General features: G+C 38.1%; 1 protein-coding gene and 2 pseudogenes across 2 annotated transcripts; all 3 read left to right on the forward strand.

The window, feature by feature from the left end:
* The first annotated feature begins 707 nt into the window (after positions 1 to 707).
* LOC149210141 (cyclin-dependent kinase F-1-like) lies at positions 708 to 9,877 on the forward strand (annotated as a pseudogene). The gene is made up of 3 exons (XR_016252935.1): positions 708 to 1,848; positions 1,883 to 3,958; positions 9,583 to 9,877. The product of XR_016252935.1 is annotated as a cyclin-dependent kinase F-1-like (transcript).
* A 1,067-nt stretch (positions 9,878 to 10,944) lies between these two features.
* On the forward strand, positions 10,945 to 12,701 carry LOC149210142 (cation/calcium exchanger 4 pseudogene; annotated as a pseudogene).
* A 1,499-nt stretch (positions 12,702 to 14,200) lies between these two features.
* LOC149210143 (cation/calcium exchanger 4-like) lies at positions 14,201 to 16,702 on the forward strand. The gene is made up of 2 exons (XM_089396638.1): positions 14,201 to 16,429; positions 16,520 to 16,702. The coding sequence occupies exon 1, from the start codon at positions 14,205 to 14,207 to the stop codon at positions 14,688 to 14,690; it is 486 nt and encodes a 161-aa protein (XP_089252764.1). The 5' UTR covers positions 14,201 to 14,204; the 3' UTR covers positions 14,691 to 16,429; positions 16,520 to 16,702.
* The last annotated feature ends 11,080 nt before the right edge of the window (positions 16,703 to 27,782 follow it).

Here is a 27,782-nt window from a genome sequence, read left to right on the forward strand (position 1 = left end):
AACCGCCAACTGAACACATAACAAAACAGAAAACGATAATTGAACCTTGAGCGACCTGGCGAAGCTTGAGCGCTGGCGCCGTCAATCGTCCAGCTCGTCCGGTTGCTCTTCCACAATTGGGCACCACCCATAGTGTTCCCGCTCAGCTTCAGTTGGAAAGGCCGCTGCCTCTTCCCCCTTTTCCGCCTTAGGAGCATTCTGGGTATGCTTGGCTTTTTCCGGGTCTGTAGCCGGGACCTTTGCTTCCTGCTCCATCTCAGCTGTCGGAGCCTGCTCTGCTTCCCCTGGGTTATCTTGCATCCTTTGCCCCTGAGCATCCATGGGGTCGTCATCATCTGGTATTATATTATAATTTTTATTAAACTAATAAATAATTGATTTTAATATAAATGGTTATATAATTTTAAACAAAATATAAATATAAATATTTTATTTTTGTTTATATAAATTTTTAATTAAATATAAAATATATTAACTCATAGACATGAATGAAATGTATTTTTACATATATTTTGGCAAACACACACCCACTTTTTTTTATTAAGTTTAAGATAGCGTTTACTTCAAATATTTACGTCGAAAGCGTTTTTCTCTACCGCATGGCACATGAACAATGGCAAGTGTTTATTTTAGTCGTCTTTTGTTTAATTAAAAATAGCCACATGGCATATGAACAGTAGTGTGGGTGTTTTCCGCACCGGCGACAATATTTGATGCAGAATCCACCAAAATCGGCGACTGCAAGTCTAATTCAGATACCTTTTGATTGTTTCTTCCGTTTCAACTATGCCCATGACCAGAATTTCGCACCCGTATGCATTTTCTGTCTAGAATAAATATCTGTTATCCTTTTACAGAATTGCTGTTACGGGTTGGGAGCATAGAAATTCCCAAATATTTTCCCCTACGAAGGTTGAATTCCTCATCACGCCCGTGAAAAATACGGAAAATTGATGACCCAAATTGTATTAGTCTAGCTGGGGAAATATAATTTGGTTTTTTGAGTGAAAATTGTGGCAAAACCAGGGTTGTGCAAACTGCGAAAACACTTTCACATACTGTATAATCTATGTTTTGCTGATAACTCCTGCATTTCTTGTGTTCGTGTTTGATCTATAAGGCTGCTCAGATGTTAAATATATTTGATTCGGTCTACTCTGTTCTGAGAGCAAATGAAACTCTCCGGGCTTATGAAGGTTGGTTTGAATTGAGGAATTTGGGATATATAAACACTGGCCATGTTCTCCGTACCATGGAATTGGGGGTTTCTCCTTAGGGTTTTAGTGTTTCAGGGTTTTGAGACTTGAATACCTCGAAAAGATTTGATGGGCGGGTTTTGAGAGTTAAAATCTCGAAAAGATTTGATGGGAACAGGTCTTCCGGAGATTTGAGGAATGCAAAACATGGAGGACAATGTGCAGAGCAGCTGGAGTCTCCACGGCAACAAAGAAATATGTGCCCGTTACGAGATTCTAGAGAGGGTCGGCAGCGGAACTTATTCGGATGTGTACAGAGGGCGGAGAAAGGAGGACGGTCTAATAGTAGCCCTTAAGGAGGTGCATGACTATCAAAGCTCTTGGAGAGAGATTGAGGCGCTGCAGAGGCTTTGTGGGTGCCCCAATGTTGTGAGGCTCTATGAGTGGTTTTGGAGAGAAAATGAAGACGCAGTTCTGGTTTTGGAGTTTCTGCCTTCCGATCTCTATTCTGTCATTAAGTCTGCTAAGAATAAGGGAGAAAATGGTATTCCCGAGGCCGAGGTTAAGGCCTGGATGATTCAGATATTGCAAGGGCTGGCTAACTGCCATGCCAATTGGGTTATCCATCGTGACCTAAAGCCCTCTAATCTGCTGATTTCGGCTAATGGAATTCTCAATTTCACTGATGATTTCGGCTAATGGAATTCTCAAGCTCGCTGATTTTGGACAGGCAAGGATACTTGAAGAGCCTGAAGCGAGCTATGAAGTAGAGTATGAGCTTCCTCAAGAGGATATCGTTGCTGATGCTCCAGGAGAAAGGTTGATGGAGGAAGATGATAGTGTTAAGGGAGTGCGGAATGAAGGGGAGGAGGATTCATCCACTGCAGTTGAAACTAATTTTGATGATACGGCAGAAACTGCGAATTTGGATTTGAGCTGGAAAAATGAAGGTGATATAGTGATGCAGGGATTCACATCTGTTGTTGGAACTCGATGGTACAGAGCTACGGAGTTGCTCTACGGAGCAACGATCTATGGAAAATAAATTGATTTGTGGTCGTTAGGTTGCATTCTGGGGGAGCTCTTGATTTTAGAACCTCTCTTTTCTGGGACTTCAGACATTGATCAACTTAGCAGGCTGGTTAAAGTTCTTGGGAGTCCAACAGAAGAAAATTGGCCTGGATGCTCCAATCTTCCTGATTATAGGAAACTTTGTTTTCCTGGTGATGGAAGCCCCGTTGGTCTGAAGAACCATGTCCCCAATTGCTCAGACAGCGTGTTTTCTATTTTGGAAAGACTTGTTTGCTATGACCCTGCAGCTAGGCTAAATGCTAAAGAGGTACTTGAGAATAAGTATTTTGTTGAGGATCCTTATCCTGTCCTTACCCATGAATTGAGAGTTCCCTCACCTCTGAGGGAAGAAAACAATTTTTCAGAGGATTGGGTGAAATGGAAGGATATGGAACCAGATTCTGACTTGGAAAACATTGATGAGTTCAATGTTGTTCACTCAAGTGATGGTTTCTGCATTAAATTTTCATAAACTCTAATTGGCTGATCATGTTTCATCTTCCTCAAATTGCCTTTTATATGGATTAGTATTCTAAATTAGCTTTGGGGGCTGCATGTCTTCAAGCATTCACTACGATAGTAAAGTAATCATTATGATTACTGATGTATTGCTGTCACTGGGTGAGAAACATTATAGCCATAAACCTACTGTTAAATTTGTAGAATTGTCTTATACTTGCTCAAAATACCTGACTGCATGTTTGATAATAAATTTCTCTGCAAAAAATCTATGTTTTGCTGTTCTGCTGTTTATTTTTGTTTCTGACCGCAAAAACCTTGTAAAATCCGCTCTTTTCCTCGGTTGGGATTCTTCAAAAACCTTATTTAGATGGATCTCAGAGAGATTTGAATCCAACAGTGGCCCAAAAGCATCACACAAATGGATATTCGATAGAGGTAATTCAGTTTCGGATATAGGCCGCATAGGTCGAGACTCGAGAATTCTTATTCAAAACTCATCATAACCAAGCCTTAATTTATCAGGAATTTTGGCTAAAATCCCAGCAGACAAACAACAACATCCTGTAACAGAAAACTCGTCAGAAACATGCCTTGTGGTGCCCAGTGTTTTGGAAACTGTGCAGAGGATGTTAGACAAGGCCTATTAAGAGCAGAAGAGTCTAAATGACGCTTGAAGAGCCATGCCATATGGATCAAGGAAGGTGATGATAACACGAAATTTTCCAAAGATACACCAATTTCTGGAAATTTTAAATACTATAGGGCACATTCATTCTTGTATTCTAGCAATGGGGAGTTCTGTTCCTAACCTGAAATGGCAGAAGAGAGCGTAAGGAAGTTTAGCTCTCTGTTTACTTAACCTTCAGGATGTCACATTCAAGAGATTCTGAAAGCCTCAAATTTGTTCTCGTCCTGTATTTTGGAAGAGATGACCTTGAAGCTAGTGGTCAAAGTTTCTGAAGTGGAGGTTTTATATGCTCTTTCCTCTATGCAAAAAGACAAAAGTCATAGTCCAGATTGGTTTCTGGTCAAATTCAATTCCAATTTTTATGATTTAATCAAACTCGATCTTTTCTTTGGTAATTCAGGAATCTCAGTGGTCAGGGAAAGTTCTTGGCTACTTCAATAAGACCCATATAGCTTCTTTGATAATTCAGGAATCTCAGTGGTCAGGGAAAGTTCTTGGCTACTTCAATAAGACCCATATAGCTCTCATTTCAAAGAAGCAGGTTGGTTGCCCTTTTGAGGATTTCAAACCTATATCTTGTTTCAATACTATATATAAGATCTTAGCTAAGGTCATGGTTTCTTGTTTAGAGCCCATCCTTAGCGAAGTGGACAAGCCCATCCTTAGCGAAGTGATCTCAAAAGAACAATCTGGTTTCTTCGAAAGGAGACAGATACATGATGCGGTGTAAATTGCACAACAATCTATCTATTTGGTCCATATAGAAAATCCTTCTAAGTAGCTATCCTCCCTGGACCATATTATTCCTTGGGGTTATTTCGATGGAGCATGCTAAGGAAATCCTCCCCTTTGTGATATTGGTGTAATTTTTTTCGTAAGAAAACTTGATTTTGTTCATGTTAAATATGCTCATGGTAGGGAGCCAACAGCAAATCATAATTTTTGGGTTTATGGTCTCAGATCTTTGGTTATTCACAGATGGTAATGAAATGGGCAAACAATGAAATTATCATTGAAAGTATTCCCCTCAACGCTATTCTCCAGACAATTCTTGATTCCTTTCATTGTTTCAAATGGCTCTCTTTCAAGCATATTTTCAGGGAGCTAAATGCCCAGGCAGATAATCTATCTAAGGAAGCGCTGGAGTAAACTATGTAAAGAAGCACTGGAGCTCTCAGCTGGTACTTTTAGTATATGGGAAATTGTTGATAGCACTTTCATGGAATCAATAGACAGCAGGGTATAGAGTCTTTTGCAGAATCTTGCGTTTTTGCAATCTTGAAAAAAGAAGTGATTTTCGTTCTTTGTGTCTATCAGTGGACAGCCAGATGGATTTTTGTTTCCGTTTCTGTTGTATTCAGATTTAGGCAGATTTATATGCATAGGTGAATTTACAGGTTTCCATAGTGGAACCAAAAATGGCTATGCTTAGCCATATATAGGTGAAACATGCATATTTATTTTCGACCTATAATGATTTTTTCTGTTTGGAAAAGTAGAACATTTTATGAGTTTTGACCATTTACAGGTAACTAATCTCAACAACATTGTAACTAATGAAAAGTACATGAGGGAAAAGATTAAAATTTAAAAAATTCCAACCTTGCCATAATGGAAATCTTCAATAATTCTAGGCCCCATTGCAATGCAATGGCATTTAATATAAAATTCCATATATTGTCACTCTTAACTTCAATGAAGAAGCACTTGAATGCAATGTTTTAAAACTCTGACTCCGACTACGACTCGACCGAGGGTCGACTCCGACTCCGATTCCGACTCGACCGAGGGTCGACTCCGACTTCGATTCCGACTCAGTATCGACTCGGCCGGCTTGATTTCAGTGACTTGGTCGTTATAAAAAATACATTAAATATTTATTTTTTATAAAAACACGTAATTTTAAAGATTTTCATTCATGTTTCCAAACACACAGCATTAGAGTATAGATAGAAGACAACATATGATCAAAGTAGGCTCATGAATATATCCATTATATCAAAATGGCACCCAGTGCACTGTCCAATACATACACGATGATGATATAGAGATCAAAACAAAAACACATAACCAAGGAGGCTAGAAATGACCTCTACAACAAAAGTTTGTGACCAATACTACTAGCTACTGCTAGAGTTGCCAACATCATCTAGCTCAGTATTACTTGGGAGCAGGAGCGAAAGCGGGGAGCGGGAGCGACATTTTCAGAACTCCCAGTTTGGGAGCGAATCCCGGAGGAGTTCGACAACCAATGTCACTAACATCAAGGTACATAGAAGGATTAGTGCTCTTGATTAAATACGAGTTCCATACCCTAATATATGACAAAATTCAATGGAAACATTGGAATCCCCCAATCCTGAAATCCTGAAAAACTGACAAGTCTACTGGATTTTGAAGGAAATCTAAAATTTTACTTTCTCCATATGAAATCCAATGAGGCCAGAACCACTCTCAAACATCCTTAGTCATTTCATGGTAATGTTAAAAATTTAAGTAAAATGATTAAGCATATCAATACTAGGGATTAGAGTCAGAGACAGGGAAGCCTAGGGAGTCCCCCACACTCAGAAAAATAAAAAAAATAGAAAAAGCGGTTTTTTGGGGTTCACTGACCGTTCTCTGTAACCCGGCTGGGTTGATATGGACTCGGCCGAGCCGGCTGGGTTGATATGGACTCGGCCGAGCTGGCTGGGTTAACACTGAGCCCGCTGAGTTGTGTAACAACTCAGCCGGCTCGGTATTAACCCGGCCGGCTGAACCGGTTCAATGGCCGGGTCAAATTTTTTTTGACTGACTCAGAGCAACTCGGCCGAGTTGATTCCGAGCTGGCCAGGTTTAAAAACACTGCTTGAATGCATGGAGCAAAGCCGCCTTCATCTCCTTCATCTATATGTCCTTATTTGTATGTTAAAATCAGTGTTTTACGAAACGGCCGTACCGAAACGGAAACGGCCGTTTCGATCCGGGTTAATAAAAAGAAATTCAAAACGGCCCTTTGACCCGGCTCGGTGACCGGGTCAGCTATGACCCGGCCGAGTCAGCCAATGACTCGGCCGGGTCATAGCTGACCCGGTCAACTCGGCCGGGTCACTTCAAAAAACGGCCGGGTTTCGTTAGGTCTGTCTAGGGTCTGTATTAGGACCAATTTGTACATGTATCAAGGAAGCAAGGTCCAGGTAAGTACGGTGGTGCTCCTTTTATTGCCTCTTATATGTGACTTGTTGAAGATCTCAGATATATGATTGTTATTGCAGCATTGTTGTAGTCAAACCTATTAATGTTGCACTAACCCTCTTTTGCAGGCAAAGGTAAGTGTTTTGGACCTCAAACATCACTGTAACAAGGTCTGCAACTTCCAGCTATTCTGCTCCTTAGATTGTTGTTCTATGCAGCCCTAAACCTTAGACTTCTTACAGTATTTGACTGCCCTCAAACTACTGCATATTAGTCTTCAATGCACTGCTGTCCTCTCACACATTCAAGGACAAACCTTCCACACTATCTCTGCAACCATTTCACTCCTTCAACCAGCCCTCTCACATTGTCACAAGCCCAGCTCCTCTGCCCTTTTTGTTTGCTGCTCCGGTTCACAACCAGAGATAAGATTCGGCCTCACTAAGGACTGCCCACACCACAGAACCACCAGCGCAATACTCTTGAGGCTTAGCGGCCTTATAACAAAGGTCTGTAGGCTCCTTTTAAGGGTCTCGACCCTCCTCTTTCTACGCAGAACCTGAGTGCATACAACTGAACATTAGTACAGAGATTTATGTGGATTAGGAGTTAGGATAGAGTCCCAACTTTTGGTTGAGGGGTTTATATGCTTCTATTTTTTGGGTATTGGGAATCGGGATTCGCTTTGCAGGTAAAATTGACTCAAGACACCCAAAGTTGAAGCAGAACTTTAGGAAGAGCAGTTCAAGGAACATCACTCAAGGGACAAAGCAAAGGCATCAGAATAGTAGAAGGCAGAAGCAGTGACGACAATACAAACTGAGCAGCAACAAGGTTCACCAACAAGAATAGTTGGTATAACAATCTTGTATGCATATTGAAAAGAGTTTGTCGGACATAGTCAACTGTAGTCTGTCTTGAAATGATGTACACTAGCCTCCTTGGTTATTTGTATTTTGTTTTGACTCTTGAGTCTTTGATCATGTATGACAGACTACAGTTGACTATGTATTTACTATTGCCATTGGGTACACCGGTGACCGTACCATTTTGATATAATGGATTGGTTCATGAGCCTACTTTGATCATATGTTGTCTTCCATGTATATTATAATGTTGTGTGTTTGGAAACTTGAATGAAAATCTTTAAAATTATGTTTAAAATATTTAAAATTATGTTTTTTTATAAAAAAAATAAATATTTAATGTATTTTTTACAACGACCGAGTCATTGAAATCGAGCCGGCCGAGTCATTGCCGTTTCCGTTTCCGTTTCCGAGTCGATCCTCGGCCGAGTCCGAATCCGAGTCCGTTTTGTAAAACATTGGTTAAAATTGAGGCATCTTCAAGTTTATCTGCTAACCTTGTTTAAGCACTTCATAAGAATGGTTAAATCATTCTGAATCTGGTCTGATTCGAGGTCCTGCAGAAATAAATCCATCATATAGCTAGATTTTAACATCCTCACCTTCAAACTCCATGAACAGAAGCAACATCCTCACCCTCAAAAATACTCCATGAACAGAAGCAACATCCTCAAAATTAGCCAAGGCTTAATTTTGTATTCAAAACAATGAAAACCAGAAAACTAATTTCTTTCACCTGACTACCAAACTGTACAATGCCTTTTAAATGGTCAATCTTCAGCTGTAAGAAATTGTACTTGACAACATCCACACTAAGCTTCTATAGTATCATCCTTGAAGGGGCTATGGTTTTCATTGTTTGATACACTTGTGATACGTACAAAAGCATGAATTGAACACACTAAAAACCACTCCGATCAATGCTATAAGTGGTCAAACTCTAAAGTTGTCCACATGAAATAAGCAAAAAATGATAGAACAAATCTTTCCACTTTTAATATTAAACTTCCCTGATGTCCACTAATGAACTAAAATGCAGTCAACAAGACCATAGTAAAAGACAGAATTGAGAATGCCTCATGCAACTCCAAATTTAATAAGAGATAGAGAGCTACACAGGTTCAGAAAGCCAAAATAAAGAACAGAAAATAAGTCCTTGAATGCTGTAGGACCTTTAGTATGAAAGAAGCGGCAATTGATACAATAAATGTTTCCAGTTTTAACATGAACTAGCAGAGGAGGCCAACAATATACTTGCTTCCATTTGTCCTTCCAGCTCTTGTTTCTGTCCAGCCTTATTTTCTGTATTGTTTAACAGGTTTATGTTAAATGAAACAAATCTTACAAACAATTGACCAAACAAGAACTCAAGATCCACTTTCTTCTGTTGCAGTAAGGAACTAGGGAAAAGAAAAGCTTGGGACCAATAATTGATTCTTTAGGGTGCCATAAATTTTCTTATGTTTCTTGAACCCAAAAATATGGCAGGTAATAGGTAGCCTGTATGACCAAATTATAAGTACTATAATCGTGCAGTATGGATCACGTATATCCACTGGATATTGATGCTTGTAACAAGGTGGAAAGATGAAATATATTTTTCCTTTGGTCATCTTGGATGTTTTTCAGCTATGTTAACTTTGAACCACTGCAACAGAATCTTCTCAATCAACCGATTGAAGCCATTCTGAAAAGTTAGATCACCTAACCAGTTATTCATAAGTAATGATTTAGTCTGAATGCCCATGTATTGCACGGGATACCCAAACTCCAACCACTAGCAAGTGTTTATTTTTGTCGTTTTTTTGTGTAAAATAAAAAATGTAGCTGTAGTCTAAAAATTATGCTTTTTTCCCTAAAAATTATGTAAATTTTGGCCATATTTTGAAAAATAGTGACAGGGATTTTTGTAAATCTAAATAAAAACTGTTAAAATTAATAATTTTAGGTGTTTTAGACATTTTTGATGAGGCTGAATTCATTTCTATCCTAAAAAAACATAATTCAAAAAACATGATTCAAATACTACATCTATAAGATTTTTTGAATTTTTTTTTTTCAGATTCCAACCATTTTTTTTGAAATTTTTTTGTTCAGATTCGAGCCATTTTTGATGTTCCAGGTAATTCCTCCTCCATAGACGACTCCGAAAATGTATCGGCATATAAAGAGTGCCCACTGCCTACACCGCAGCGTGGTTCTTTTTTGGCCTTCTTTATCAGATTCTCTGTTTAGTGTTAAACATGTCAGAGCCATTTTTGGGCGGACAATAAACTGGGAAAATTGATAATCGTAACGTCGAGGTCTTTATGAACTTTCCGGCAACAATATTTGATCCAGAATCCACACAAAATCAGCGACTGCAAGTTGAATTCGGTACCCTTATGAGCTTTCCGGCAACAATATTTGATCCAGAATCCACAAAATCAGCGACTGCAAGTCGAATTCAGGTACCCTTTTGATTTTTTCTTCTGTTTCAGCTTATGCCCATGACCAGAATTTCGCACCCGTATGCATTTTCTGTCTGGAATAAATATTTGTTTTTTTACAGAGCAAAAAGACAAGATTATATTATATAAGTTATATAAAGAAAAACAGATACATTTGACAAAAAGATCTTTATAGGGGTTATTTTTAGTCTAGAGATAGGATTCCAAAAATTATAGCCAGCCTTTTGAGCTGCCAAAATTTGCAGACAAAAGTCAGCCTATTGAGCTGCCAAAATTTGCAGACAAAAGTTGCAGGATAAGAGGATACATCGCAGATAGAGGAGAAAAGGAGGAGCAGAAGGTTCTCTTCAAAGAGAGAAAACAGTATTCAGTAACTGTCAAAGGATTCTGAGTTGCTCCAGCCAAAACTTTAAAGGAAAATGCATACCTGAAAACTAAAAGATTTGAATTAAGAGTCGGGAAAGGAAAAGTCTTGGATGGAGAAGATTTCCTCGCCAGATTTTACCTTCATGTTCCAGATACCTGGTTCCAATAGGAGACCCTCCTTTGATAAGATGTCTGCTTGCTGGTTCTGTGATCTGAAAATGTGCTGGATGGAGTACCCTTCCATCTTCCTCCAAAAGAACCTGATTCTGTCCATCCAGCCCTATTAGGACAGGGTTGCTGATATGGCTCTTTCCTGCTACAAAATCAACCATGACTTTGGAATCTCTAAAAAATGACACACACTGAATGTTAAAGAAAAAGCAAAAGGATAAAAACTTAAAAGCCCGCGAGAGCCATCGCCTCAGCTTTACTATTTGCGCCCTTTCCCATTCCAGACAATGAAAAATTGATCATTTTCATTCATAATTTATGAATGCTGCAACCACAAAAGCCATTTTGTGCAGCACCGTCCTAGTATGCTCTGGGAGGCATTGAGTGATTTTGTGCTTGCTCCTTGTGATTAAACTTTTTTTGCTTTTAAGTTTTGTGGCTTTTCTGATAAGGAATGATAAAAAGCAATGATACTTTGAAGAGTTTCCATAAATATTTGTTATCTTTTTACAGAATTGTTGTTACGGGTTGGGAGCATAGAAATTCCCAAATATTTTCCCTTCGAAGGTTGAATTCCTCAACACGCCTGTGGAGAATATGGAAAATCGATGATCCAAATTGTATTAGTCGAGCTGGGGAAATATAATTTGGTTTTTTGAGTGAAAATTATGGCAAAACCAGGTTTGAGCAAACTGTGAAAACACTTTCGCATACTGTATAATCTAGGGTTTGCTGTTCTGCTATTTATTTTTCTTTCTGACCGCAAAACCCTTGTGAAATCCCCTCTTTTCCTCGTTGGGGATTCTTCAAAAGCCTCTTTTAGATGGTGCTCGGAGAGATTTGAATCCAACAGTTGCCCAAAAGCATCACACAAATGGATATTCAATAGAGATAATTCAGTTTCGGATATAGACCGCAACAGGTTGAGAATTCCTATTCAAAACCCATCATAACCAAGCCTTAATTTTTCAGGAATTTTGGCTAAAAGCCCATCAGATAAATAACAACACCCTGTAATAGAAAACTCGTTAGAAACAGGCCTTGTGGTGCCGAGTGGTTTGGAAACTGTGCAGAATGTTCAGTCTGATTCTGTATGTGCAGGATTGAAAGAACACACAGGATATGGAAGCCCGCAAGCAGTGCACATCCGGGGGAATTTTTTGAGTACATATCATTTTTCTACTGCACATGTGATAAATGGTCCATCTTTGGCTATGTCATCTTAGCTCTCTGGCTCGTCGCGTTATTCTATATGTTGGGTAACACTGCGGCGTATTACTTTGGTTGTTCTGTAGAGAAATTGTCCAGGCTTTTGAAGCTACCACCAACAGTGGTCAGAGTGACTCTTCTTCCTCTTAGAAATGGAACACCTGATCTATTTGCAAGTATTACTGCTTTTAGGGGGGCTGATGTTGGTGAGGTGGGACTCAATAGTGTTTTAGGAGGAGCATTTTTTATTACCTGTGTAGTGGCTGGATTGATTGCTCTATTCATTGCTGGTTTGTGTGCACAGATTAATCGCCGAAGCTTTATGCGAGATGTTCGTTTCTTCCTATTGACCCTAGCTTCACTTTCTCTGATTCTGTTCATTGGAAAGATTAATTTGTGGGGAGCACTGGCTTTTATTTCAATATACATCCTATATGCATTCACTCTCGCAGCAAATGAGTTTACGAGGAAACAAACTCGGAACTTAAAGTGGGATTCAATGACACCCATGTAGTCTTTCCTTGAAAGTACTATTCTCTCGGTTGTGAAGATGAAGATGATTCCATGTATTGGATTTAGAGTCAACTACAGGGTTGGCTGCTGGTCATGGGTTCTTGGAGACTTCATTGCCTCAGTGGATGTGGGCGTCAAATGTAGCTATTTTCTCAAACCAGGGACTGTCAAAGACAGTAGAAGAGACTAGGCCCCTGTGGGGATGGCGTTAGGACAGTGAAAATTATCAAACGAGGTGTTCTTTATTTGGCTTTCTACAGTGTTTTGTTGAATGGTCATTGACGATACTAAGACAACCAACCCTCCCCATAGTGGAAGATGACTGATGGTTAAAAAGGTTGCAGTTGCATCTGTAACATGTTACATTGTCACCAATTCTTTTGGCTCTGCTCTGGAATATTCAAGAAGTCAAGCCCTTGGGTATTGGCAAGGTAGCATATGTTGTTGGAGGAATTTTGGGTGTTATATTTGGAACCATTTGATATTTTATAACCAAGACAACACCCTCCACGGACATTCTTGTTTTCTTGGGTTGTTGGTGTTGGCATTATGATTCAAGTGTTGTCCTTGATGGCAACTCACTCAGAGGTTGGTACAGGTGCTCAGAGGTTGGTACAGGTGATGGCAACTTAATCAGAAGACAGATCCTAGTACAGCATGCCAAGGAAGTTCATACACGCAGGTTCATTAAGCCCAAGTCACGTGTACACGCAGGTTGGCTTCAGCAAAAGCGCGTGTATGTGGAAAAGTACCTTTGGTCCATGGCGGTTAGTCCTTGGAAGTTGTGCCTATGGTTTCGGACCATTGTGTCTCGACGGGCGTGTCGATCCCTAGTTTTGAAGCTGATGGTATTGTGATACTATGGTTTTGGCTCTTGGTATTAAGCAAGGCCTAAGGCTATATAAGGAGAAGAAGATCATTAGGCAATATCATCTTTCGACAAGGCTTGAATATCTAAAAGAGAAAGAGATCTGAAATGCAGGGTCTGGGTTGCTTGATCTAAGCTAAGGAGAAATCACATCGGTTGATGGAAGACTAGATCTAAGGATAAATCGGGATCTAATGGTTTGAAATGCACTATTATGATATGGTTGATTATGTGTATTTCTAGATCTGCATACTGTCGCAATATTATGTTCTGGGTCTAACTGATGTCTGGTACAGCTGCAAGTTGAGAGAATTTATTTTTAGATCTGTACGCATGTTGGCTTAGGTAAAAGCGCGTGTATACGCGGGTTTCGCTCATTGAAGTAGCGTATATCTCTTGAAGCTTGATTTTTGGGTTTGAAGTTGGATCTGACTGTTATTGCAGAGTTCTGTAGACTGCTCTGTGTCCTGGTATCTGGTGATTGACAGGGTTCAGTGGTTCAGTGATTCAAAGTTTGATAATGCTAGTATTGGTTGTTTTATGCTTCAATGATCTGTTGTGAAAGTTGAATGAATCGGGATCTACAGATTGTAATGGTGTGCTTCAGGAATATCCAGTCTGAAAATGTATGAAAGGTGGTACCTGAAAGAAAGACGATTGTAGGCCAGCACCTACGTACTAGTATCTTAGCTAGTACAAGAGCAAAGGGGGTTGGAGCTCCCTTCCAAGGAAGTTTGGAGAACGAGAGAAGGTTGTAGCCTTCTGTAGGTTGAAGCCTGCGTACTGGTATAAGGCTGCACCAGTACAAAAAGATTGTAAACTGAAATTTTATAGAAACGACTTGCAGCAGGTGGTTTTCACCCACATTGGGTTTCCACCTTATATCTTGGTGTTCATGTGTGTGGTTTTTGATCTGTTCTGTTATACTGCACCTCTTTACTGTTAATGTGGTGAATAATATCCTGATGCACTTAACTGAAGATTAATCTAACTAAATTATAAGTTTTCTTCTTATACGCGGTTTTATTTAGTCACAGTAGCGTGTACACGCTGGTTCACTTAACTGAAGTAGCGTATATGTTTCTGAGCATTGAAAAAGTTTGATTGATCTGATAATACTGATTCACCCCCCTCTCAGTATTATTTCCAACAGTTGGAGGTTTCCTAATGAGTATAGTGTGGTTTTACGTCATTGCAAATGAGTTGGTGGCTCTGTTGGTTTCCTTTGGTGTAATTTTTGAGATAAATCCATCAATCTTGGGCTTGACAGTGCTGGCCTGGGGAAGGAATTCAATGGGTGATTGGATGAAAAATGTTGCTTTAGCATTGAATGAAGGAGATGGGGTTCAGATTGCAATGTCAGGATGTTATTCAGGACCTATGTTTAATACACTTGTTGGACTGAGAGTGCCTTTGTTGCTGGGATCCTGGTCAAAGCGACCTGCTGCTTATATTGTTCCAAAAGATACTAGTTTGTTTTACACCCTCGGATTTCTTGTCACGGGGCTTCTGTGGGCACTGGTGGTTTTTCCCATGAATGATATGTGCCCAGGGAAGTTGTTGGGAATTAGCCTTTTAACTTTATATTCATCATTCCTTCTACTGAGATTGAGCAGTGCTTTTGGGCTTCTTTCGATTTTAGGTTTGTATTAACCTTAGACATGTCCAATCATCAGGTTGATAATTTCACTTCAAGAAAGCATTCCCTAATCATTTTCTCTGTTTCTCAGGGGGTTTGGTGTGCTCACGGTTGCGAGTACTCTCAACCTAGACGCTAATGGCTGGAAGATTGGTCGATATCAATATTTTTCTCTTCGCCACTCAAAATGTCCATATTGGAAATTCCAGTTCTCAGATTTCTCTCTCACCCAACACGATGTTTCTCTGTCAAATCTGGGGTTTTACTCTTCATTATCAGCCTCGTCGTGGAAATTTTCTCATGGGTGTGATTTGGACGCAAGGTGATTTGGTTTTACCAGAGAGTTGTCTCTTATGTATTTGGAGAGGATTCAACAATCGACTTCAATCGGGTCTTGATGACCGTTATACTACTACCAGGTACCAAGAAACAACCCCAGAGAGTCCTCGGCCTCACTTACCTTGAGTATCTTTTTGTTTGATGCAGTTCCCAGTGGGACGTATCTATCGCCTGCTGAAATCTCATATATCTTGAAATGTCAGAGTGGGAGCAACTGTTGTTGTATATTCTGCAGTTATTTTGGAGTATTTGACTGCAAAGCTTTTGGAGTTGGCAGGAAATGCAAGCAAAGATCTGAAGGTCAACCGTATCACTCCTAGACATTTGTAGCTTGCGATTCAAGGGGATGAAAAACTTGATACTCTGACCGGTTTTCTGCAACTTCCATGGTGTTATTGTGGCCTCCTCAAGATAGTAATTTAAGTAACACATACCCCTCCCGTTACTGCGTTGATCGTAAGCTAGAACCTGGTATATTCGGAGGAATTGAAACAAGTCTTGTCCTCACCTTCTATATTCGAAGGAATTGAACAAGTCTTGTCGTCACCTTCTATCACCTACATATTTCAAATCTTAGATCCAAATTCTTATACTTATAAAAGGTAGAGTTTTGTCCTCACCTTCTATCACCTACATATCTCAAATCTTAGCTTCAAATTCTTATGCTTATAAAAGGTAGAGTTTTTAGACAGTCCAAAACAAACAACCATCATCTGTCCAAAATAAGAGCCATTTACAGCGCTGAGAATGTTCAAGTAACAGAGTTTTAAATCATTTCACCTAAACCATACATATAACACAAGCAAAAATAGGCCTTATAACATGGCTCAACTAAGCTCAGATATAAAATAGCTTCCTTTTTTCAGATTCACAGAAGCGACTTCAAATATTATTTTCTTCTGTTGTTAAGTACTTTATGGCGTTCTTTTTACTGTTGATCTGCCTCTGTTTATAAATGAGCTATTTATGGTCCCCAGTCTATTAAAAACAGAGCTTCAAATCATATCAGCTAAACATGCTTAAATACAAGAAAAAAACAAAAATAGGCATCGCAACATGGCTCAACTAGTTCACATACAAAAAGTATGTCATTTTCAGATTCGCTGAAGCTGCTCTGGTCTAATTAACTTCATTTATTGGGACAAGACCGTCTCTGGATTCCTGAAGGCAATCTGGTTTAGTACTCTAAATATATGAATATATTCAATATTGAATCTTGTGCGTGGTAAGTTATGTCCACCACTCTGCATTAAAATTTTGATGTTTGATGTGTGATCCCATTTTATGATATTCTAATAGGCAGGTAAAGGATGAACAGGGTTGATAGTAATGTGCATATCTTGTATACACAGGTACCCCTGTTGAGGAGGCATTACAGTTGCATGGAGACCACGAAAGCCATGTCAATATAGAGGTATCCTGCATGCACCATTGCTGAGAGTATCATGACCGACTTTACATTATGAGATTTTATGACTTAAACTACTATTTTCTTTTGTATTAGATAACTATTGGAATCGGAATCCAGCGGCGCTGTGTTGGTTACTGAAGTAAGACACTCGTTTCTTGCGGTGAGAGTACGACTCTTGCCAAGGTCCATCTAATTCCAATAAAATGTCGAGAACGGCATAGGATACACTTGTATTATACTTTTTATTCTAAACCCATGAAGTTTGTCATTGTTAGTTTGACAACGAATTAGTAATTTTGGGTAAAATGTAACTAGACAGTTTTACAGTTTTATACCGAAATATTAGTTATGTAACGACGGTCGATGATATAAAAGAAACAAATGCCCATGAAATGTAATGTGCGGAGATTCATTGTTGAATAACAAATTCCAATTCAGTTTCTTATTCAGTTCCGTGTCTTGGTCATTCTGTTGTGGTTTCTTTGTTGTTTCTTCTCCTATTTTTCTCCCATTCTACCAACAAGTAGTATCAGAGCTCCGAGGGCGTGAAACGCTGTCTGTCTGTTGTGAATAAAGCGGCTGTACCACCTGCGTGACTGTGTCAAGCCCTGCATGAGGAGTTTCAGTGCTGCGTGTTATAAAAAAGGCACAGAACTGGTGGCTGTCAAGCCCTGCGTGAGGCCGAAAGACCTGCGTGAGGAGTTTCAGTGCTGCGTGTTATAAAAAAAAGGTCACTGTGCTCACAGAGGCTGCGTAGTGGAGTTGCTATGTGTTGCAGTTCAGCAAGGAACGCAGAGCACTATCTAGCGAGGAACACAGAGCCATATTGTTGCGTGAATGTGTGAAGGCGTTGCAGTTCAACAAGGAATGCAGAGCCAGATTGCTGCGTGACTGTGTGAAGACGTTGCAGTTCAACAAGGAACGCAGAGCCAGATTGCTGCGTATTTAAAAAAAAGGGCGAGCGAATGAGAACCTGTAGTCGACTTGAATAATTTCCTGTGTGGAAACCTGCTTGATGAGAACCTGTAGTGCGAGTTGCATGATTGATCTGCGTGAGGCGTTTTTCTTTGCTGCGTGAAGGAGCCGAAGTTGCTGTTAAAATCCGGGTATTTTTTTTTTTTAAGAAATTTTGTTTCAGAAAGTTTTTGAATAAAGGGGTGAATGTGAGAATTTGAAGAGAAGAAGACAAGTTTTTTTTCTTTAAGGAAAAGAGAAAAGAAGTTTTTTTTAAAAGGGTTTTCTTTGAATTAACAAAAACAAAAGTTTTTCCCTGAAAAATATTCAGAATTTTTTTTTTAAATTGAAGTAGGGAGAGTTACAACAATTGGGAAATCCTTGGTTGGCATTTGAATTTTTTTTTGGAAGAAGAAAATTTAAATTTTTATTTAAACCCTAGACTGAAGATTGAAAGTCTTAGAAAATGGCCAAGATGTCGAATGCAAAATTCGAGGTGGAGAAATTCACCGGAAAGAGCAATTTTGCTCTTTGGAAACTGAAGGTTAAGGATCTGCTTGTGCAACAAGGGTTGCACAACGCATTGGATGGGGTAACTAAGAAACCTGCAACCATGACTACTTCAGACTAGGAGGACTTGGATGCCCGAGCTCTCAGTACCATCTGGTTATGCCTAGTGGATGAAGTTCTCTTCAACATTGTTGAAAAGACTACGGCGTCAGGATTGTGGGAAAAACTTGAAAACCTCTATATGACAAAATCATTAACCAACAGAATTTCTCTGAAACGACAATTATACAGTCTTTGAATGAAAGAAGGTTCAAGCGTTGCAGAACATTTGAATGTTTTTAATACACTAATTTGTCAATTAACAGATATGGAAGTCAAAATACAGGAAGAAGATAAAGCCATAACCTTGCTGTGTTCTCTGCCTGAATCATGGGATCACTTCGTAACTTCAATCAGCTTTGGCTCTGCTGATTCTTTGAAGTTTGAATCAGTCATGGGAGCTCTTCTGTCTGAAGAAGTACGAAGGAAATCCAGCACTGAAACAACTGCATCAGAAGCCATGGTCGCTAGAGGACGCTCAAAGGAAAGAGGAGAAAAACAAGGGGGTCTTCCAGGTCGAAATCGAAGGGCAAGAAGTGTAAGGCAAAATGTTGGAACTGCGGTAAAGTTGGACACTTGAAGAAGGCCTGTTGGAAACGGAAGGAATCTGAAAACCCGAAGAACGAAGCGAATCAGGTCGATTAAGGTATGATAGACGAAGTTTTATCTGCTGAAGAATTATGTATGATAGATGAAACTTCACCTGAATGTAATGTCTCTCAGAGTTTTGATAGCTGGCTGTTAGACTCTAGTGATTCACATCACATGTGCCCACATAGAAATTGGTTTACCTTGTATGAAAATGTAAACGGTAGTTCTGTGTTTATGGGTAACAATGTGTCATGTCAGACTGTTGGGATGGGACATATCAGGATTAAGATGTATGATAACACAGTTAGGACATTAACTAGTGTTAGGCATGTACCTGATTTGAAGAAAAATTTAATCTCTTTGGGAGTGTTGGATTCAGATGGTTATAAGTTTACAGGTCAAGATGGCGTCTTGAAAGTCTTTAAAGTAGCCCTTGTGGTTATGAAGGCAGAAAAGGTCGGAAATCTTTACAGGTTAAAAGGAAGTACTCAGGTCAGTGAAGCAGCGGTTGCGTCAGAAAAGGAAGAAGCAAGTACTCGTCCGTGGCATCAGCGTTTGGGTCATATGAGTGAGAAAGGTCTTCATACACTGATGAGACGTAAATCTCTTCCCGGTCTGAAATCCTTGAATTTAGATTTCTGTAAACATTGTGTGTATGGAAAACAGTGTAAACAAAGATTTAAAGTTGGAAATCATAATAGTAAAGATGTTTGAGACTACATTCATTCTGATCTGTGGGGGCCTTCCCCTGTTGTGTCATATGGGGGTGCATTGTATTTTTTAACGTTCATTGATGATTAATCCCATAAAGTTTGGATCTATATGATAAAAAGGAAAGTTGATGTATTAAATGTCTTTAAACAATTTAAAGTAATGGTAGAGAAAAGAACAGGCAAATCTATTAAATGTCTAAGAACTGACAATGGTGGTGAGTTCACTTCTGTTGAATTTGAACAATACTGTAAGGATGAGGGCATTGTTAGACACAAAACTGCTATTTATACTCCTCAGCAAAATGGTGTTGCTGAGCGTATGAATTGGACTCTTATGGAAAGAGCCAGAAGCATGATCAGCAATGCTAACTTGCAAAAAGAGTTCTGGGCAGAAGCAATATCCACTGCTTGTTATTTAGTTAATAGGTCACCTTCAATAGAAATTGATTGTAAAATTCCTGAAGAAGTTTGGACAGGCCAGTCTTGTGACTATTCACATTTGAGGATATTTGGCTATGATGCTTATTCTCTTATTCCGAAAAATCAGCGTTCAAAATTAGATCCAAAGTCGAAATGTTATGTCTTTGTTGGGTATGACTATGCAGTGAAAGGATATAGGTTGTGGGATCCTACATTGCGGAAGATAGTCATTAGTAGAGATGTAACATTTGATGAATCCTCTTTGTTAAAATCAAATGTTGAAAGAATTGAACAGGAGCAGGTATCGCCGAGTCAACGAGTTCAGTTGGAGGCTAGACCTTTCAGTGACAGTCGAAAGGAAGGAGAGACTTCTGGAGAAAAATGTGTTGAAGACACAAAGGAAGCCGTTGAAGCTTCTGAACCAGTGCAAGTTTCTAAACCAGTTCAACAACCAGTCGCTCTGAGAAGGTCTACAAGGGAAAGGAAAACTCCCAAAAGGTATGAAGATTCTGCTTCATCTTTTGCTTTGACTACTGAAGATGGGGAACCTTCTTGTTATCAGGAAGCAATAGATGATACAGATAACGAGAAATGGAAAATGGCTATGGAAGAAGAAATGGACTCCTTAGCCAAGAACAATACCTGGGATCTTGTAGAGCTTCCTGAAGGGAGAAGTGTTGTTGGATGTAAATGGGTCTTCAAGCTGAAATGGAAAGTTGATGGTAGTATTGAAAGGTATAAGGCGCGACTGGTAGCAAAAGGGTATTCTCAGGTTGAAGGTATAAACTTTCATGAGATTTTTTCTCCAGTTGTAAAACTTGTTTCTATACGTACTGTGTTGGCACTAACTGCGTTGCTTAATCTTGAGTTAGAACAGTTAGATGTTAAAACAACTTTTCTACATGGTGATTTGAATGAATAGATATATATGGAACAACCAGAAGGTTTTGTACGAAGTCGCAGCAGAAGATTAGTTTGCAAGCTCAGGAAATCATTATATGGTCTGAGGCAGTCTCCTAGACAATGGTACAAGAAGTTTGATTCCTCATGGTGAGCCAGAACTTTATAAGAAGTGAGTATGATCATTGTGTGTACTTCAAAAGTTTCAATGGCATATTCATTATCTTAGCTTTGTATGTTGACGATATGCTTATTGCAAGCAAAAGCATGGAAGAGATCAACAGGTTAAAGGCTCAACTCTCTAGGATGTTTGATATGAAGGATCTTGGAGCAGCAAAACATATCTTGGGCATGGAGATACACAGAGACAGGAAAAATGGTAAGTTTTTTTTGTCACAACAGAAGTATGTGGAGAAGGTACTTGAAAAGTTTTCTATGAATAATGTGAAACCTGTTAATGTTCCTTTAGCTTCCCATTTTAAGCTTTCTTCGGTTTTGAGTCCTAGAGCTGATGAAGAAAAGCAGTATATGTCTCATGTACCATATGAAAACGATGTAGGCAACTTAATGTATGCAATGGTATCTACAAGACCTGACATTTCACATGCAGTTGGAGTTGTCAGCAGGTTCATGGCAAATCTAGGTAAAGAACATTGGCAAGCAGTGAAATGGGTGCTTCGATATCTAAGAGGCACAAGTGACCATTGCATCGTCTTTAACGGTAGTGAAGGATTAGTCTGTGGATATGTAGATGCTGACTATGCAGGTGATTTGGACAAAAGAAGATCTACTACAGGTTATGTCTTTACTCTTGCAGGTGGAGCAATTAGTTGGATGTCAAAGCTTCAAGAAACAGTTGCGTTGTCCACTACCGAAGCTGAATATATAGCTGCTTCAGATGCCAGTAAAGAAGCAATCTGGTTAAAGGGTCTGCTCGACGAGATTGGAAGGACGCAAGAGAAAGTGAATGTACTTTGTGACAGTCAAAGCGCTATTCACTTGGCTACAAATCCTTCTTATAACAACAGAACCAAGCACATTGATGTAAGGTATCATTTTCTGAGACATGTGATCGATGGCGGAAAAGTAGCTCTTCAAAAGGTCCATATGCGAGAGAACTGTGCAGATATGTTCACAAAGCCAGTTACAATAGAGAAGCTGCAATGGTGTTTAGCTTCTCTTGGCTTGAAGAAAAGATGATGAATGGCCATGGGCAAGAAATTAGGAAAATTGTTGTCAAGGTGGAGTTTGTTAGTTTGATAACGAATTAGTAATTTTGGGTAAAATGTAACTAGAGAGTTTTTACAGTTTTATACCGAGATATTAGTTATGTAACGACTGTCGATGATATAAAAGAAACAAATGCCCATGAAATGTAATGTGCGGAGATTCATTGTTGAATAACAAATTCCAATTCAGTTTCTTATTCAGTTCCGTGTCTTGGTCATTTTGTTGTGGTTTCTTTGTTGTTTCTTCTCCTATTTTTCTCCCATTCTACCAGCAGTGATCCAAGAAATTAGAGAGGTTTCTTTTTTCTCTCTTTAGTATTTGATTCATACTTTCATCTGAAAAGGGATATCCACCTAGAGAAGCTTTAATAGATGCATACAAATTTTTCTAGGTATCAAGTATACAACATTCCAATAGATAATATTTATATTGAATATTCAAACTTATGTAAAACAGGTATTGCATCTAAAATTTGTTTTTTACAAGGCAGGTAAAACCACCTAGCTACTCTCGTAGTGGCTTCCACAATTTTCAAACAATTTCGTTTCCAATTTGAGTTTAAAAGGTCTATTCTATCAACAAGCTACCAAAGCCTAGTGTACTTTTTTGTTAGTAATTCCCACTGCAATATTGGAAATTGTTTCAAATTTTAACATATTCTGTTTGTAAATCAACTCTTACAAGATTTTATTTGGATATCATGTGAGCTATAATATCAGTTTAACCAAAAAATCTGAAAGAAACATTGCTCTTCTGCATTGAGGTCGAATCATCTATTATGAGATTTTCTTTGGACATCACCAGCCATAGTAACAATTTAACCAAAAAAATTGAAAGAAATATTTTTTTTCCATAAATTTGTAGGTGGGAGCCCTACGGTAATACATGTTGCCCAATCCCTATTATAGCATTTGAAATAACATTTTATCACCAAAATAGGTTTCTATTTATCTTTTTATAATTATAGTGATATTTAATCTCAATTCTTCTTTTGCCCTTGTTCTTTTTGTTTTTCCTTTCAAATGGAATTTTAGTTTTTCTAATATTTTGTATATTTATGTTGCGGTATATTTACATTTTTTAATTATGGGAATTTTGAGGTCTAAAATGGGCCTCTTAAGGAGATGATAAAATAATAGTGGAAATAATAAAATATGATTAGATTACATCATCAAATTTTAAAGGGAAAAAATAAAAACTAATTTTTCAACTCGTATTTTCAACTTATCTCCCAATGGGTTCATTCAAATTTCAAGTGGAAACATTCGTTGGATGCAGAATTTGATTCCTCGTCCAAAGAGTACCCATGTTGCATACTTTCGATGGACCTTACTACACGAAAAATGAGAAATACATGAAAAACGTGATTGCAATCACGTTTTTTCATATATTTCTCATTTTTTGTGTAGCAGGGTTCATCATGAAGAATTAAATTTTGCATCCAACGAGTACTCCCACTCGAAATTTGAGTAAAACCTTAAGGAGATCAGTTGTGAACATGAGTTGAAAAAAAGTTTTATTATTTTATTATTTTTTAATCTTTTTACTTTTTTACTCCAAAAATGGTGAATCATCCCCGATGGTTGACATCATCATCTTGATTCTTATTGGTTCTTATAAAGTTTATTTTGGTTGTACATTTTTCTTAGGAGGCCCATTTTAGACTTCAAAATTCCACTCATACATATCCTGAAAAGAACAGACACTTTTAAATCTTAGACATCAAATTCTAATTGTTGGCCGAGGAAGTGAAGATATTCAATGTTCTTTTAAAGTGATTTGTTATCTTTTAAAAGTTTAGATTGTTCAAACCGAAGGCTAGCAATAGCAGAAATACTCGAATCTTAACAATTTTCAATTTCAGGGTTTTGTTTACTCAATTTGAGAAAAGCTAAAGTATTTGTAACACATCCTACCACCTGATTAATAGACATGGGCCAGAGACACTGTGAATATCGATTAATATGCCTTACTATTTTTGAAAAGTTGATATTTTGCATGTATTATATGTAGCCACAAGAGTTGTCATAAAGAAGGCTCACGAATTGTCATCACTGGGCCTAACGAAAACAAAACCCTAGAACAAAACAAGAACAGGACCATCTATTAGTGATGTTTGCGTGAAATTGTTTTGAGTGTATACAATGCCAAAAATGCTCAAGTTTTGTCCATTTATGCTTTTTGGGAGTCTAGCCTAGCTGTAAGTTTCCAACTGATTCACTGGATATTTTTTCATGCTGCAGAACTGGGGCAACTTTATCAACCAACAGTAGACTTGGCTCGTAGATTACTTTCCTTTGTAGATTTTGATGACATGAGGGACATGATACTCCCAGCTTATTATGAAAATACCGATTTAAACACTATGGGTGTAGTCCCTTATACTGAAAATAGGTCCTCATTCTCTACTTTTACTAGCCATTGCAAGCCTTCTGATTATATCCCTACAATGATAGTGGATTGGTCATTTATTGATCCCAAATGGTATGTGAATATCATGGGAATTATCTTGGCCTTCAATGCATTAAATGCCACATGATCAATGCTTTAATGGGTAGACTAGAATGAGTGAATTACACTCAATAAGATATTTGCATCAAATCCAAACTGAATATTATCAGAACGTTCTAGTGTTTTATATAAGAAATTATGGGCCTTCAAACATGGAGAAAGCTTCAATGGAAGATGTTAAATCTTGGCTTCCTGAATTTCTTAGGAAAGAGTGTGGAAGAAAAGGGTACCTTATCTCTATTATTTATTAAGAATTCAACAAGGTTGCTGGTAAAGTTTTAAATCTCAATTATTTGGGGTTTCCTAAACTAGCAAAACTTCTTGAAGAATTTAGGGATGTGATGTTGGTAAAGAGGGTGTCACCCAGTGAGGTTTTATATTCCCTATAGAAACAGAACATTAGAATGAAACTATAAAATCTTTTTGAATCTTCTATTCATTCGACGTTCCTTTGCACCTCTCGGTGCAATTGCTAGTTACTTGTGATTTGAAGTTGATTGTTTTGAAAGTTATGTCATGAACAACTTTTAAAACAAATATGTGATGTTGGTAAAGAGGGTGTCACCTAGTGATGTTGTATATTCCCTGTAAAAACAGAACATTAGAATGAAACTATAAAATCTTTTTGAATCTTCTACTCCTTCGGTGTTCCTTTGCACCTCTCGGTGCTATTGCTATTTACTAGTGATTTGGAGTTGATCGTTTTGAAAGTTATGTCATGAACAACTTTTAAAACAAATAAAATAGTTCCTTGCTCGATGTCTCTATGTCGCCAAGGGGGGTTTTTAACACTAAAGTCACATGTTAAGAATAATTTTTGAAACAAAAAACACAAACGAAACGTTGGGTGGCATGTATGAATCGGTGGCAAGTGGTATTCAATGAAATCAAATCAACGAAAAAGTCTAGTCTTTTCAAGTAAAATCGAAAGAAAAGGAATATTTTTTTTTCAAAGTGAATGGAAGATGAAACACACGAAACATGTGATGTGGGGCCATGTTTTTGGCTAAACTAACTACCAAGTAGTGAAGGTACCGATGACAAAAATGCCACACACTTTGGGCTTCGTTACCCACTAAAATAATGAAATTTAATTAAAATTTTTTGTTGAGGCCCCCCTCATTTATGTAAAGGATCGACAATTGCATCAATTTCAATACTATTGGGCAGATCAGTAACATAACATTACTAGTGCCAAAGCTCCCCCAGAATATGCAAAGGACCTCATTCTCCCACACATGCTCCATCCTTCGCACAGTGAAAGTTCCATACAAGAAAACATAACAATGCTAGCGTTAGAGCACCCTCACAATATGCAAATGACCCTCATTTTCTTGCACACTCTTCCACACAATAAAAACTCTGCACAAGGAAACGTAATAATATTAATTGGAAATTTGTTCAGGTCTTGGTCGCCCTTCCCCTCCCCTCCTTTGCCTATGCAAAGAACCTACAACCATGAAACATAATAATATTAATTAGAGATTGTTCAGGCCCCTTTCCTCCCCGGGGCCGTGCATAGGACGTGCAACTACATCAATTCTAACATCATTGGGCAAATTACTAACATCATAGTGTTAGTATTAGAACACTCATCAACGGATTGACCACTAAAAAAATTAGTTTTATTTTTACTTTAAAATGAATTGTCAAATACAAACAAATAAAAAAAATAAAACACCCTCCACTAAAAAATTATGTCCTCAAAATTAGAAAACTATTTTTTGAATTTATGCATATATATATTTAGCATTGAGAAAAGGATTAATGGGGGGTGGAAAGCTTACTTTGGTCTTGAAAATAATTGTAAAATAGCAAACCTTGTAATGTGGGATAAAAAGAAGTTCCTCTTTGAAATTTTAGTCACTCCTGTTATCTTATATGGCTGTGAGGTTTGGGGTTGCAGCATCTCCAGAGAATCATGGAGAAAGATTGAGCAAATCCAGAAGCGTTTTATAACTTATAACCTAAAAATTAAAAGTAATACACCCTATCCTATTCTCCTTATAGAAGCAGAGATTTCCCCTATTGAGAGCCTAGCTATGCTTAGGTTTCTGTTGTACAAACACAAAATCAGTAACATAGACAATCATAGACTTCCTAAGCTAGCTTTAAATTCTAGCCAAAACCACCTAAGGCTCAATCGAGGGTGGCATAAAGACACAAGGGCTTGGTTAAACTATTGGGAGATCAACGAAAATGATGCATTGCAAAACATAAATAACATTAAAGATATTGTTACTTCTAAGTTCAAAGAAAAATGTGGTGTGAGAAAGACTTAGCGGCTAAAAGAAAATTAAGTTATTATAAGAAGGTCATCAACCCCACCCTAGAAGATCAAAAGTATCTCTCTATTTTAACTAGCTCAAAGAAGAAAATTAATATGGCAAAGATTAGAACGAATTCTCATGAGCTCCATAGTGAAACAGGTCGTTGGGCAGTTCCTAAAACGCCATGGACGGAAAGGATCTACCATATATGTGAGAATAAGAACATCGAGGATGAAAACCACTTCCTCTTAGAGTGCCCCGCGTATAACCACATTAGATCTCAGTTTCACAATCTTTGTTACAATACTGACCTTCCTAGCCTTTTACAATGTCAAAATTATAGTGAGCTCGGGAGGCTTCTCTCCAAGCTTTTTGAGCATAGGAATAAAATCTTAAATCAAAATAGATAATTTGTTTCTTTAGGTCCGATAGACCATTATTTGGTCTCAGCGGATGTTAATCATCATCATCATCATCATCATCATCATAAACAAATAAAAACAAATACTATATATATATATAAAAACAAATGCTATAATTCTAACAAAAACAGAGAATAATAAAATAGATCATTGTACGATGCTTCTATGTTTGGTGTTGGGTGAGTTTTTAAATCGTTTTTGAAAAAGAAAACACAAAAAGAAACTAAATTGTAACTAGGAAGGTGGGTGGCATATAAGAATCGGTGGCAATGCTTTATTCAATGAAAAACCAAAATCAAATTTTTGTTAAAAGCGTAGTTTAATTAGTCAGAAGAATTGCTTGGAAAGTTATGGAAATTTTGGCCATATTTAGAGAAAATCTGGCAAGGATTTTTGTAAATCCAAGTTATAGTTGTTAAACTTGAAAATTTTAGGTGTCTTAGATGTTTTTGATGGTGTTGAAACCATTTCCACTATAAAAACACGATTCAAACCCTGTTTCTACAAGATTTTTTGAAAATTTTTCGCCCGGATTCCGGCCGATTTTAGCCGTGGTGCTGAATCTATTTCCACCATTAAAAACACGATTCAAACATTGCCTCTACAAAAATTTTTGAAATTTTTTCGCCCAAATTCCTGCCAATTTTAATTGTCCCAACAATTCCTCTGCCTCTGTACTCTGACTAGACAACTCCTTTTTAAAAGTGAAATGGATTCTTCGCCTCTATAGATGACT

The sequence above is a fragment of the Pinus tabuliformis genome, chromosome 1_2 (genome assembly GCF_031772625.1).
Source record: "Pinus tabuliformis cultivar Carrire ecotype Pingquan chromosome 1_2, CPIR1, whole genome shotgun sequence".
Taxonomy (NCBI): Eukaryota; Viridiplantae; Streptophyta; class Pinopsida; order Pinales; family Pinaceae; genus Pinus; species Pinus tabuliformis.

Coding starts and splice junctions, on each gene's coding strand:
- LOC149210143 (XM_089396638.1), top strand. CDS start 14,205: ATGAGTATAGTGTGGTTTTACGTCATTGCAAATGAGTTGGTGGCTCTG.